Consider the following 13,657-nt stretch of genomic DNA (forward strand, 5'->3'; position numbering starts at 1 on the left):
CCACCTCGGCCTCCTAAAGTGCTGGGATTACAGGTGTGAGCCACCGCCCCCAACCTGTCGCTGTCACTACTGACTTCACCAGGCTGCATGGCCATAATACCCATGAGGCTAAGACTTGGAGCTGGAGTTGTGTGTGTGTTTGCACACGCACGTGAGCATTGGAGACTGGAGTAGTGTAGAGCGTGGGGGAGGGGACAGGTAACAGACCGGCCTCAGGCTGTGGAGTGTAAGCTCTCTTTCCTCTTGGGTCCAGTTTCCAGTTAACAGTGGAGATGTTTGACTACCTGGAGTGTGAACTCAACCTCTTCCAAACAGGTGAGTCTCTTCCCTCCCGTCTAACCCAGGCTCTCATGGGAACTACCTAATTCCCAGTCCTCCTCTCCCTGCAAAGTGTGCGGCACAAGGGGTAGGAAAATGATGACATTCACACCCCATCTCTGGTCTCTCCATCCCTCGTGCAGGGAGGGACTGAACCTCTTCAGTATTTTTCTTTTTAAGAGACAAGGTCTCGGCCGGGCGCGGTGGCTCACGCCTGTAATCCCAGCACTTTGGGAGGCTAAGGTGGGCCCATCACTTGAGGCCAGAAGTTCAAGACCAGCCTGGCCAACATGGTGAAACCCTGTCTCTACTAAAAATACAAAAATTAGCCGGGCATGGTGGCGCATGCCTGTAATCCCAGTTACTTGAGAGGCTGAGGCAGGAGAATTGCTTGAACCCACGAGGTCAAGGTTGCAGTGAGCCAAGATCACTCCATTGCACTCCAGCCTGAGTGATACAGCAAGACTTCATCTCAAAAAAAAAAAAAAAAAAAAGGAGAGAGAGAAGGTCTCGCTCTGTCGCCCAGGCTAGATTGCAGTGGCATGTTACGGCTCACTGCAACCTCAAACTCCTAGGCTCAAGTGATCCTCCCACCTCAGCCTCCCAAGTAGCTGGGACTACAGGCACGCACCACCACATCTGGCTGATTTTTTATATTTTTTGCACAGATAGGGGTCTCACTGTGTTGCCCAGGCTGTTCTTGAACTACCAGCCTCAAGGTGTCTTCCCAACTCAGCCTCCCAAAGTTCTGGGATTACAGGCGTGAGCTACCACACCTGGCCTCCTAGATATTTTCAAAGCAGGTGGTTTCACGTCTGAGCAGAAAGACCACACACTGCCCCTTCCTACTGGCCTCTCTCCTGAAGCGCAAGCCTCCAAAAGCCCAAAGACAGGTCTTACCTCTTTGCCAGCCACTGGACTGTAGCCATGGCCCTGGCCAGTCCTTGGTCCAGTCCTGTCTGCTACTCGGAGCTGGGCTGGCTCATGGGCATGATTTCTGCTGAGGAGGAAGGGCTTGTGTCTGTTGTTGAGTTGGCAGCGATGGGAAACAAGCTGGTCAGGATTGGTTGTCACCCAGGACTGGTTGTCACCCAAGTCCACATGAGAAGCTCACACAGTCCTGTTCCACTAGCAGGGGGAGTGGCCACACTTCCAGGCTCCCGTCTGCCAACAACTGTGGTGCCTCCAGACCATCAGCCCCTAACGCTTCCCTGACAAGCCTCAGCTGGTCCCCTTCTCTCCAGTGCGTCTTCTCCCCACACCTCCCAGCAGGCTCCCCTCCTTTCCCTGGGGGACCTAAGCACCAGCGTTCTGAGACTCAGGATGTTCCATGACAAGCATCCAACTCTGAAAGACGACATTCCATGTTGCACGTCTCCATACGAAAGCTTGGCAGTCTCATACCCAAGCCTGGCGGCCTTCTCTGCATGTGGACAGGCAGGACCCGCTCTTGGGGCTTGGACTGTCTGACCCCGAATTTCCTTCAGCTTCCTTCAGTGTGTTCATCTGTGCAGAAATGCCTACTACTGGCCTCTTTTCCAGAATATTCTGTTTTGTGTTGTACGATGGCTGGGACAGGGCAACAAATTCCGTAATACATTGACCAGTCTTCAGCACAGGCTGTGGTCAGAAACACACCAGAAACAGGCCGGGCGCAGTGGTTCATGCCTGTAATCCTAGAACTTTGGGAGGCCGAAGGGGGACAGATCACGTGAGGTCAGGTGTTCAAGACCAGCCTGGGCAACATGGTGAAACCCCGTCTCTACTAAAAATACAAAAATTAGCCGAGTGCGGTGGTGAGCACCTGTAATCCCAACTACTCAGGAGGCTGAGGCAGGAGAATGGCTTGAACCCGGGAGGCAGAGATTGCAGTGAGCTGAGATCACAGCACTGTACTCCAGCCTGGGTGACAGAGCAGGATTCTGTCTCAGAAAAAAGAAACGCAAACACCAGAAACAGTTGGAAACTGCGGTTTGTGCGAGAAAGGGACATTCAGCTGACTAGGAAGCTATTTGAGCAGGGCGTTATACAAAAGTCAGTAGAGAAATAAAAATAAAACACAGAATCTAGTCTATGCCCTAAACTATTCCCAGTCAGATTGAAAGCAGTGGTGTAGATGCATTTATTTTTTAAAAAATGCACTGGGGCCGGGCGCAGTGGCTCATGCCTGTAATTTCAGCACGTTGGGAGGTGAAGGCAGGCGGATCATGAGGTCAGGAGTTCAAGACCAGCCCGGCCAACATGGTGAAACCCTGTCTCTGTTGAAAATATAAAAATTAGCCAGGCGTGATTGATGGTGTGTGCCTGTAATCCCAGCTACTCAGGTGGCTGAGGCAGGAGAATTGCTTGAACCCGGGAGGCAGAGGTTGCAGTGAGCCGAGATCGCACCACTGCACTCCAGCCTGGGTGACAGAGCAAGACTCTTTGAAAAAAAAATGCTTTGGAAATGTTTGCATAAAAGTATATAAACAAGTATACATCGTTGTGGCTAACTTTTCATCATTTGGATTTGGGTGGGAACAACGTATGTGGATAATTCAGAATTCATTCGCATTTAGCTTTCACTTTTTTGTTGTTGTTTCTTTTGAGATAGTCTGGCCGTGTCACCCAAGCTGGAATGCAGTGGTGCAATCTCGGCTCACTGCAACCTCGGCTTCTGGGGCTCAAGCCATCCTCCTACCTCAGCCTCCCAAGTAGCTGGGACTACGGGCACGCACCACCGTGCCCAGCTAATTTTTGTGTACTTTTTGTAGAGACAAGCCTTCACTATGTTGCCCAGGCTGGTCTCAAACTCCTGAGCTCAAGCGATCTGCCTGCCTTGTCCTCCCAAAGTGCTGGGATTACAGGCATGAGCCACCACGCCCAGCCTGCATTTAGCTTTGGAATGTGCTAGATCTGAATGCAGGCATGAGTGAGATTCTTGGAATTGTCATTCTTGGGAAAGCGCAGCCTAGAAGTTGCAGTTCGGCTGACGCAAGCTCTCTCCCCGTGGCCCTCGCCTCTTCTTGGAGCCGGCTGCCTGCCTGCCTCCTGCTGCTATGGTGTTCAGGGATGAGCAAGACAAATGTTTCAACCTTTGGGTCATCCTTCCAGTTCCTGACAGCCAGTGGACCATGAGTAAGCGGAGATGGTGATGAGGTCCAAAAGGACTTGATTAGCTGAGAGAATGAGTAAGGGGTAGAGGTGGTGAGCTCAGCCATCTTTTTTGTGCCACATCTCATGACCCCTAGCTCTGGTTATTTGTGTTTTTTGTGTGTTTGTTTGTTTTATTTTGAGATAGAGTCTCGCTCTGTTGCCCAGGCTGGAGTGCAGTGGCACCATCTCAGCTCACTGCAACCTCCACCTCCCAGGTTCAAGCGATTCTCCTGCCTCAGCCTCCCAAGTAGCTGGGATTACAGGTGTGCGCCACCACACCCAGCTAATTTTTGTACTTTTAGTAGAGACAGCGTTTCACCATGTTGGCCAGGCTGGTCTCGAACTCCTGGCCTCAAGTGATCTGCCTGCCTTGGCCTCCCAAGGTGCTTGGATTATAGGCATGAGCCACCGTGCCCAGCCTGCTCTGGTTTTATATGCATTATTCATTAATATTGTTACCACAAGATGCTGACCTACTCATCTCCAAATTCCCTCTGTTCTAGCCCAGTGCCTGGTGAATAGCAGGCACTCAACCATAAAAGAATGCTTGCTTTTTGAAAAACAGCAGGCTGCCAGGTGCAGTGGCTCATCCCTATAAACCCAGCACTTTAGGAGGCCGAGGTGGGAAGATTGCTTGAATCCAGGAGTTATATTCGGGTAGCTCTGGTCCAGAAGACTCTAAGTAATTCACCCTAGAGATTCCCAGAGCATGCAGCTGAAAGTTAACACTATGTAATGAATTCTGTTCACCTATTTCATCATCACTGCTGTTTTTCTTTTCTCTCTCTCTTTTTTTTTTTTGGAGATGGGATCTCACTCTGTCGCTGGGGCTGGAGTACTGTGGCACAATCATAGCTCACTGCAGCCTTGACCTCCCTGTCTCAAGGGATCTTCCCACCTCAGCCTCCTGAGTAGCTGAGACCATGGGTGTGTGCCATCACACCCAGCTAATTTTTTAATTTTTTGTAGAGATGGGGGTCTTGCTATATGACCAGGCTGGTCTCCAACTCCTGAGCTCAAGTGATCCTTCCACCTCAGCCTACCAAAGTGTTGGGATTATAGGCATGAGCCACCACGCCCAGCTTCCTGTGCTCTAAGAAGCACCCCCAGTGTGCACTGTCAAATAGGGCACTCACTAGCCCCATGTGATCATTGAACTTGATTACAATTAAATAATATTTAAAAGTCAGGTCCTCAGCTGCACTAGTCCTATTTCAGGCATATTTCAGAAAGCCACATATGGCTAATATATTAAAAAGTTTATATGAACATTTTCATCGTTATAGAATTCTATTGGATAGCACTATTGTGGGTGATTCTGATGTGTGCTAAAACTTGACAACCACTGAGCTTGGACATATAGTTTTCAACCCTGGATGCAGATTAGAATCCACCTGGGGTGTTTTTTTTGTTTTTTTGTTTTGTTTTGTTTTGTTTTGTTTTTTTCTCTGAAACGGAGCCTTGCTATGTCGCTCAGGCTGGAGTGCAGTGCTGCAGTCTTAGCTCACTGCAACCTCCAAGCAATTCTTGTGCCTCAGCCTCCTGAGTAGCTGGGACTACAGGTGCCCGCTACCACACCTGGCCAATTTTTGTATTTTTAGTAGAGACAGGGTTTCACCATGTTGGCCAGGCTGGCCTCGAACTCTTGACCTCGAGCAGTCCACGTGCCTCGGCCTCCCAAAGTGCTGGGATTACAGGCATGAGCCACGGCGCCTGGCCTAACGGGGGACGGTAGGGGGAGGCTTTTGACACCCACTGACATCCCAACATACCGCAGATCAATTGAAACAGGTGGTGGGGCGGTTCTGGGGGTTGCAGGAAGACTTTAGTGTTTCAGTTTCCCCAGATGATCCTAACCAATCTCAAAGCCAAAGTCAAGAACCACTGCACAATTCCATGCGCTTTTCACAACATTCTCACTGAAGTCCTCTGAGACCCTTACGAGGTATGCACTGTTACATCCACGTGTGCTCAACAGAAGAGCATCAGGAGGCACAGAGTGACTGAGCAACTTGTCCACGATGACACTGCTCTAGATGTTTCTGGGTGCCGAAGGGCATTCCTGGAAGGCATCAGGAATCGAGGCCAGGCAGGGAGATGGAACAGCCCGTGGTTCCTGCCAGTTGGAGCCTGAGGAAGCCGGTAGACTTGGGGATGGCTGCCTTGCAGTGACAGCTGCTTTTAATTTGTGTCAAGAAGAAAAGCCGCCTTTTAATTAGAATGGTTTGGGATTTTTTTTTTCAGCTGCCAGACTAACCCAGTTACCAGGGATTAGTGCAGTCAGGGGAAGCAGAATACAGGCAGCGCTGGGCTTCCCTCTGGGCCAGTTCCACTCACAGAGGGACCGCGGGGAGAGTCATTTCATTGCCCGCTGCGTGCAGAGTCTGCAGAGGCAGTGTGTGGCCAGTGCAAGAAGGAAAATCAGCCTGGCCAGTGGTGAGAGCCGAGTGTCTGCAGCCAGATGGCCAGTTGCTTGGTCTAGGATGGGGGACAGGAGGTTGGTGTGGAGGGAGCCCCAGCGTGAGAAATTGAGGGAGCAACTTCGTCTCTGAAACTGAAGAGGATGGAGGCAAGACTTCTATTTTTGTTGACAGGTGCCCCCAAGTTTCAGGCTTGAATCTTGACAGATCTTCCTTCTTCCAACTCCTTTTTCTTATTTTTCTTGTTTTGTGTTGTTTTGTTTTGTTTTGGTTTGGTTTGATTTGGTTTGGTTTGGTTTCTTTTGAGATGGAGTCTCGCTCTGTCGCCCAGGCTGGAGTGCAGTGGCACCGTCTCAGCTCACTGCAACCTCCACCTTCCAGGCTCAAGCGATTCTCCTGCCTCAGCCTCCCAAGTAGCTGGGTTTACAGGCACACGCCACCACATCTGGCTAATTTAGTAGAGACAGGGTTTTGCCATGTTGGCCAGGCTGGTCTCGAATTACTGACCTCAGGTGATCCACCCGCCTCGGCCTTCCAAAGTGCTGGGATTACAGGCATGAGCCACTGCGCCTGGCTTGTTTTGTTTTATTTATTTATGAAACAGAGTCTCACTCTGTCGCCCAGGCTTGAGTGCAGTGGTGTGATCTTGGCTCACTGCAGCCTCCACCTCCTGGGTTCAAGCGATTCTCCTGCCTCAGCTTCCCAAGTAGCTGGGATTACAGGCGTGAGCCATCACACCCGGCTAATTTTTGTATTTTCAGTAGAGATGAGGTTTTGCCATGTTGCTCAGGCTGGTCTCAAACTCTTGGGCTCAGGCCTCAGTCCCCCCACCTCGGCCTCACAAAGTGCTGGGATTATAGACGTGAGCCACTGCACCTGGCCGAGACCCAGTCTCGTAAAGGGGGAAAAAAGGAAGATGAGGCTCCTCCTCCATGTCCGCCATGGTAGGAGCTCTCCCAGGTTATGAGCAAATCTCTTCTTTCCTGGGCTATCAGGGGTCTGCACAGAGTAGCACTTAGTTCACCCATTCATGATGCACTGAGTATTGTGACTCTCAGGAGCAAAGGCACCTGGTCTAACCACCATTGGCCCCATCAGCTCTTGGGCTCTCTAACAAGTCTGTTAACTCACCACCTCTCAACAAAACCACTTCTTTTCTTTTTTTTTTTTTTTTTTTTTTGAGATGGTGTCTTACTCTTGTCGCCCAGGCTGGAGTACGGTGGTGCAATCTTGGCTCACTGCAACCTCTGCCTCCTGGGTTCAAGTGATTCTCCTGCCTCAGCCTCCCGAGTAGCTGGGATTACAGGCATGCACCACCACACCCAGCTAATTTTTGTATTTTTAGTAGAGACAGGGTTTTCCCATGTTGGAGAGGCTAGTCTGGAACTCCTGACCTCAGGCGATCCACCCGCCTCGGCCTCCTAAAGTGCTGGGATTACAGGCGTGAGCCACCACACCTGCCAAAACCACTTTTTTTTTTTTTTTTTTTTTTTTTTTTGAGACGGAGTTTTGCTCTGTTGCTGGAGTACAATAGCACGATCTTGGCTCACTGCAACCTCCGCCTCTTGGGTTCAAGCGATTCTCCTGCCTTAGCCTCCCGAGTAGCTGGGATTACAGGCATGTGCCACCATGCCTGGCTAACAAAACCACTTCTTGACTTTGTGACAGCCTTCCAATTACTTACCTTCTGTTTCTTTACCTATCTAATGGGGATACGTTTACCTATCTCATGGGAGTGTTGTGAGGGTTAAATGAATTAGATGAGGTAAAGCACGCACAGAATCAGTCCTTGGTGTATGTCGGACCCCTGCCTCTGCCTCTCTGAAGAGGCTGCCTGTAATCCCCTGGCTCTACCACCTTTCTCCCTCACTTTTATTTCCTAGTATTCAACTCCCTGGACATGTCCCGCTCTGTGTCCGTGACGGCAGCAGGGCAGTGCCGCCTCGCCCCGCTGATCCAGGTCATCTTGGACTGCAGCCACCTTTATGACTACACGGTCAAGCTTCTCTTCAAACTCCACTCCTGTGAGTACTGCGGGCCAGATCTTCTTACATGAGATTCAGGCCAGAGGGAGGATCCCAGCCTGAGGATGTCCCCAGAGAAACACAGTCCTTCTCAGTGTCTTTGGCTGTCTGCTTCTGTTCCAAAAGGCCCCGGAGCTCCTGACCATTGTGAGGATAAAAGAGCAGGGCCCAGGCTTTGGTGTCTCCAGTAAAGCCCCTGGCTTGTCACTCTTGTGTCCCAGTGTTACAGGATCTTTGGGGTGTCAGTTTTCTGGCTGGAAACCTCTGGGGCCAGTGGCGCCTTTGCCTGAGTTCTTGTTCTGCATCCAGGAAGAATGAGGTATTCAGACAAGTGGAGGGTGGACAAGATGAAGAGGAGCTTTATTGAGTATTAGAACAGCTCAGAGGAGACCACAGTGGGTACCGCTCTCTGTCTGTAGGCAGGTTGTCCTGTCGAATGTTCAGCTCTCAGCAGAAAAGAAGCCATGGAGTGGGTAGCTCCTCTCTGCAGCTGGTCATCCTAGCATCTCTGTAGGTCTCTGAAGCTCTCAGCAGAGGGTAGCTCCTCTCTGTAGCTGGTCATCCCATCTCTGCTCAGCTCTGGCTGAGCTCAGGCCTTTTATGGGCCTCAGAGGGGAGGAAATGCACCCCCATTGGTCCATGGGCAGGCCCAGAAAAAGGCTCCCCAAGTTCCCACTCCAGTCTGTGGGATTGGCAGCCCAGCCCCCACCAGGGACCCGCCCTTTCACCCAGGAATCTGTCTGCCTCCTGCTGCCATGCATAGCACCAGAGCTCAGCCCTGACTTTGCTCTAAGATCAGAGTGGGTGCCGACAGCAGGGAGAAGCCAGGCAGCGGGAGCAGGTTCAGAAGAGGGGAGGGAGAGCCTTCTCAGACCCTGAAGAGTACAGGGATGCCTGAGTCTGCAGCCGGGGCTGGGGGTGGGTGCGGGGCAGCGGGGCTGCCACCCACTCCGTGGAGCGGGAGGCCCAAGTCTGCAGCTGTGTTTTGGGTGGCTGCAGCTGCACCCGGGAAGGCAGGGTTCCTGCCTGCTGCCAGACCCTCAAGAGCACAGGGAGGCTCAGATCTGCAGTCACAACTTGGGCAGCTACAGCCCCATCCAGGAAGGTGAGGCTCCTGCCTGCTCCATGGAGTGTGCAGCCCTGGCCATGCCTCCCTTCTGCACATGGCATGATGGCAGTGGCAGGCCATCTGGACCGGTGGCTGCCATCACCAGGATGGTCCTCTCTGTCTGCCTCTGCATCACCATTCATCAAGTATGTCGTGTATCCTATAAACCGCACAAATTATCAGCAGACCTGGCCTAAACCTACATGAGCTAACATAATGATTTCCAGACCATTTATCCACACAATCCCTTTGTGCAAATGGAATTTTATGGAGAAATATAAATTATAAAACACAGCTGCTCATTAAATGGAGACCTATCCCTTACCTAGCTTCAGTTCCCTGGGGTGCCCTTAGCAGAATATATATAGTTTGGAGGTTCTGGTCTTACAGAAGTTCTTATACTTTTTTTTTTTTTTTTTTTTTTTTTTCCTGAGACAGAGTCTCACTCTCTCACCCAGGCTGGAGTGCAAGGGCACAATCTCGGCTCACTGCAACCTCTGCCTACCAGGTTCAAGCAATTCTTGTGCCTTAGCCTCTCGAGTAGCTGGGACCACAGGCGTGTGCTGGCACACCCAGCTAATTTTTTGTTGTTGTTTTTTGAATTTTTAGCAGAGATGGGGTTCCCCATGTTGGCCAGGCTGGTCTTGAACTCCTGGCCTCAAGGTGTCCGCCCACCTCGGCCTCCTAAAGTGCTAGGATTACAGGTGTGACCCACCACACCCAGCCAGTTCTTATACTTTTGTGTCCTTCTGGTTTAAAATGATGTGTCTGGGGCGGGCACAGTGGCTCACACATGGAATCCCATCAATTTGGGAGGCTGATGCAGGCAGATCGCTTGAGCTCAGGGGTTGGAGACCAGCCTGAGCAACATAGCGAAATCCCTGTCTCTATAAAAAATACAAAAGTTAGCCAGGCATGGTAACATGCGCCTGTAGTCCCAGCTACCTGGGAGGCTAAGGTGGGAGGATCGCTTGAGCCCAGGAGGTCAAGGCTACAGTGAGCCATGTTTGTGCCACTGCACTCCAGCCTGGGCAACAGAACAAGACTGTGCCTAAAAAAAAAAAAAGAGTAGTATAAGACAGTATACTCTGTAACTGTGGTCATTGACAAGTAATGAATCTCTTTATTTAGACAGTACAAGGGAAGGATGTAGCACCGCCTAGATGCTAATCTGGGATGGTTTTGTGGAAGAGAGATTGGAATTAGCTGCCCGGGGATTAGAAGGGCTTTGCGGCAAGTAGGCCTGCCCGAAGGGAGCTGAGAGGGTGGAGTGGGCCCCCAAGAGAAGGGACCAGCTGCTTAGAGTGCTGAATATAGATGAACTTTTCATTGTTTCCCCTGGAAACTTTTCAGTGTTTCCAAGTACTCTGTTGCTCAGTAGAACATCACCACTGCCTTTTTGTAAAATGGGGAGTTAAGCTGGGCATGGTGGTGCACACTTGTAGTCCCAGCTACTCGGGAGGCTGAGGGAGTTATGAGAAGAGACAGGTAATTAAGTGTTTGGGTTTAAAGGCCTTCGTTGAAGGCAGGGGAATACCCAAGACCCACACTGCCTCTGGGCTGAGGAAGGGGTAGGAGGGATACTCTTTACAATACATAGTTTTTTTATTTAATTAATTAATTAATTTTTTTTTGAGACAGGGTCTTGCTCTGTTGCCCAGGCTGGAGTGCAGTGGCACAATCTCAGCCCACTGCAACCTCCACCTCCCGGGTTCAAGTGATTCTCCTACCTCAGCCTCCCAAGTAGCTGGGATTACAGGTGCCCGCCACCACGCCTGGCTAATTTTTGTATTGTTTTTAGTAGAGACAGGGTTTCACCCTGTTGGCCAGGCTGGTCTCGAACTCCTGAGCTCAAGTGATCCTCCCACCTTGGCCTCCCAAAGTGCTGGGGTTACAATTGTGAGCCACTGCACCTGGCCCTCTTTTCTAAAAATAAACATTTATTTTTGTTTTAGAGCTACAGAAGTTATAAAAATAGTACCAAGAGTTCTCATATACCCAGTTCCATTTTCCCTTTGTTCATATATTAGTATGAAACATTTGTCACAACTGGCCAGGCACGGTGGCTCACGCCTGTAATCCCAGCACTTTGGGAGGCCGAGGCAGGCGGATCACGAGGTCAGGAGATCGAGACCATCCTGGCTAACATGGTGAAACCCTGTCTCTACTAAAAATACAAAAAATTAGCCGGGCATGGTGGCGGGCACCTGTAGTCCCAGCTACTCAGGAGGCTGAGGCAGGAGAATGGTGTGAGCCCAGGAGGTGGAGCTTGCAGTGAGCCGAGATTGTGCCACTGCACTCCAGCCTGGGCGACAGAGCAAGGCTCCCTCTCAAAAAAAAAAAGGAACGTGTGTCACAACTAATGAACCAGTGTTGATACCTTATTATTAATTAAAGTTCGTACTTAAGGCAGGGCACAGTGACTCACGCCTGTAATCCTAGCATTTTGGGAGGTCAAGGCGGGCGGATCACGAGGTCAAGAGATTGAGACCATCCCGGCCAACATGGCGAAACCCCGTCTCTGCTAAAAATACAAAAATGAGCCGGGCGTGGTGGCGCGCGCCTGTAGTCCCAGCTACTTGGGAGCTGAGGCAGAAGAATTGCTTGAACCCGGGAGGCGGAGGTTGTGTTGAGCTGAGATTGTGCCACTGCCCTCCAGCCTGGCAACAGAGCGAGATTCCGTCTCAAAAAAAAAAAAAAAAAGTTTGTACTTCATTCAGATTGTCACGGTTTTTACCGAATGTCCTTTTCTGCCCCAGAATCTCACCCGGTACACCATGTGACATTTAGTTGTGATGTCTCCTTAGGTTCCTCTTGGCTATGACGTTTCACTTCTCAAACTTCCCTTATTTTTGATGACTTTGACAGTTCTGAGTTTTTTTGTAGAATGTTCCTGAATTCTGTTTGCCTGATGTTTTTCTCCTGATTTAACTGGGGTTCTTGGGAGAAAGATCATTTAGGTCAAGTGCCATATTCATTCCACTGTCCACTTTTGCCATTTTTGTTTTGTTTTGTTTTGTTTCAAGACGGGGTCTCGCTCTGTCACCCAGGTTGGAGTGCAGTGGTGCGATCATAGCTCACTGCAGCCTCAAACTCCTGGGCTTAAAAGATCCTCCCACCTCAACCTCTTGAGTAGCTAGGACCACAGTGCACATCACCACACCTGGCTAACTTTTATTTTTTAATTTCTGTAGAGATGGGGGTCTCGCTATGTTGTCCAGGCTGGTCTCAAACTCCTGGGTACAAGTGGTGCTCCCCACTCAGCCTCCCAAAGTGCTGGGATTACACGTGGGAGCCACTGCACCCAGCCATCTTTTGCCATTTCAATAATCATGTTTTACACATGTGTTCCCTGATTTTATCCAATGAATGTATGACCCATTTCCAAATAACAAATTTAAACAAATAAAGCAAACACTAAAAGGATTGCTGAGCTGTGATCTATAGCTGCAATATGCAGATTCCCACATCTGAGAGGTGACAGGACCTCAGAGAACTGGCTCTGTAGGGGAGGAGGCTGTCCTAAGAGGCTACCGGTGTGTGCAGTGCCATAGAGTTAGCTACCAACCAAGCCAGGACTGGAACTCAGATCCCAAGCCTCAATCCCTTATTCTTTTTTTTGACAGTCTCGCTGTTGCCCAGGCTGGAGTGCAGTGGTGCCATCTCAGCTCACTGCAATCTCCGCCTGCCGGGTTCAAGCGATTCTCCTGCCTCAGCCTCCCGAGTAGCTGGGATTACAGGCGCATGCCACCACGCCCGGCTAATTTCTGTGTTTTTAGTAGAGACGCGGTTTCACCATGTTGGTCAGGCTGGTCTCAAACTCCTGATCTCAAGTGATTCTCCTGCCTCAGCCTCCCGAAGTGCTGGGATTACATGCATGAGCCACTGCACCCGGCCTTCAATCCCTTGTTCTTTGCCTTCTGACAGCCATCCTCTTGGGCAGGCTCTGTGGATCTCTTCCAGACTAATATCAGCCCTGAGCCTCAACCTCAAACAAATGCAGACAATTGCTGAGAAAGAACTGCTCCCTCCTGGGCCTGCCATGGTCCAGCCTGCTACTGGGTCAGGTCACCATTTCTTCTCTAGTCCAGGACACAATTTCCACCCTATTGTGCCCGGCACGGCTTGTCCTTCAGGAACTAATTGAAGTGGAAGGATTTGGAGGCTAAGCATCTCCACACGACTGCTGGTTCCTGCTGGGCTCCCTTGGTTACCAGACCTCGGGACAGCTGTAGGCCAGTCGTGGCCCCTGGCAGTGCTGGCCACATGCCCCAGGGTAGCTGAGCCCCTCCCCCTCGAGAGCCCTGCTGTGGCTTCCCTGCCCACTGGTCCCCCTCCCCTCTCACACTCTTTCCAATTTCTTCCAGGCCTCCCAGCCGACACCCTGCAAGGCCACCGGGACCGCTTCATGGAGCAGTTTACAAAGTAAGTGGTTCAAGTAACAGGAATGGAGGTGAATCCAAGAGTGCTGTAAAATCATTAAGCAGCTGGGCGTGGTGGCTCACGCCTGTAATCCCAGCACTTTGGGAGGCCAAGGCGGGCGGATCACGAGGTCAGGAGATCGAGACCATCCTGGCTAACACGGTGAAACCCTGTCTCTACTAAAAATACAAAAAATTAGCCGGGCATGTGGCGGGCGCCTGTAGTCCCAG

General features: G+C 50.8%; 1 protein-coding gene across 5 annotated transcripts in view; it reads left to right on the forward strand.

The window, feature by feature from the left end:
• Positions 1–13,657, forward strand: part of HIP1 (huntingtin interacting protein 1) — a 208,830-nt gene that overhangs the window by 157,997 nt on the left and 37,176 nt on the right. For all 5 annotated transcript variants that reach the window (XM_054496578.2, XM_054496579.2, XM_063668207.1 and 2 more), the window contains 3 exons: positions 254–315; positions 7,757–7,897; positions 13,373–13,430. In XM_054496578.2, coding sequence (XP_054352553.1) covers positions 254–315; positions 7,757–7,897; positions 13,373–13,430 — 261 coding nt within the window. The remainder of the gene's footprint in view (positions 1–253; positions 316–7,756; positions 7,898–13,372; positions 13,431–13,657) is intronic.

This window comes from Pongo pygmaeus, chromosome 6 (assembly GCF_028885625.2).
Source record: "Pongo pygmaeus isolate AG05252 chromosome 6, NHGRI_mPonPyg2-v2.0_pri, whole genome shotgun sequence".
NCBI lineage: Eukaryota > Metazoa > Chordata > Mammalia > Primates > Hominidae > Pongo > Pongo pygmaeus.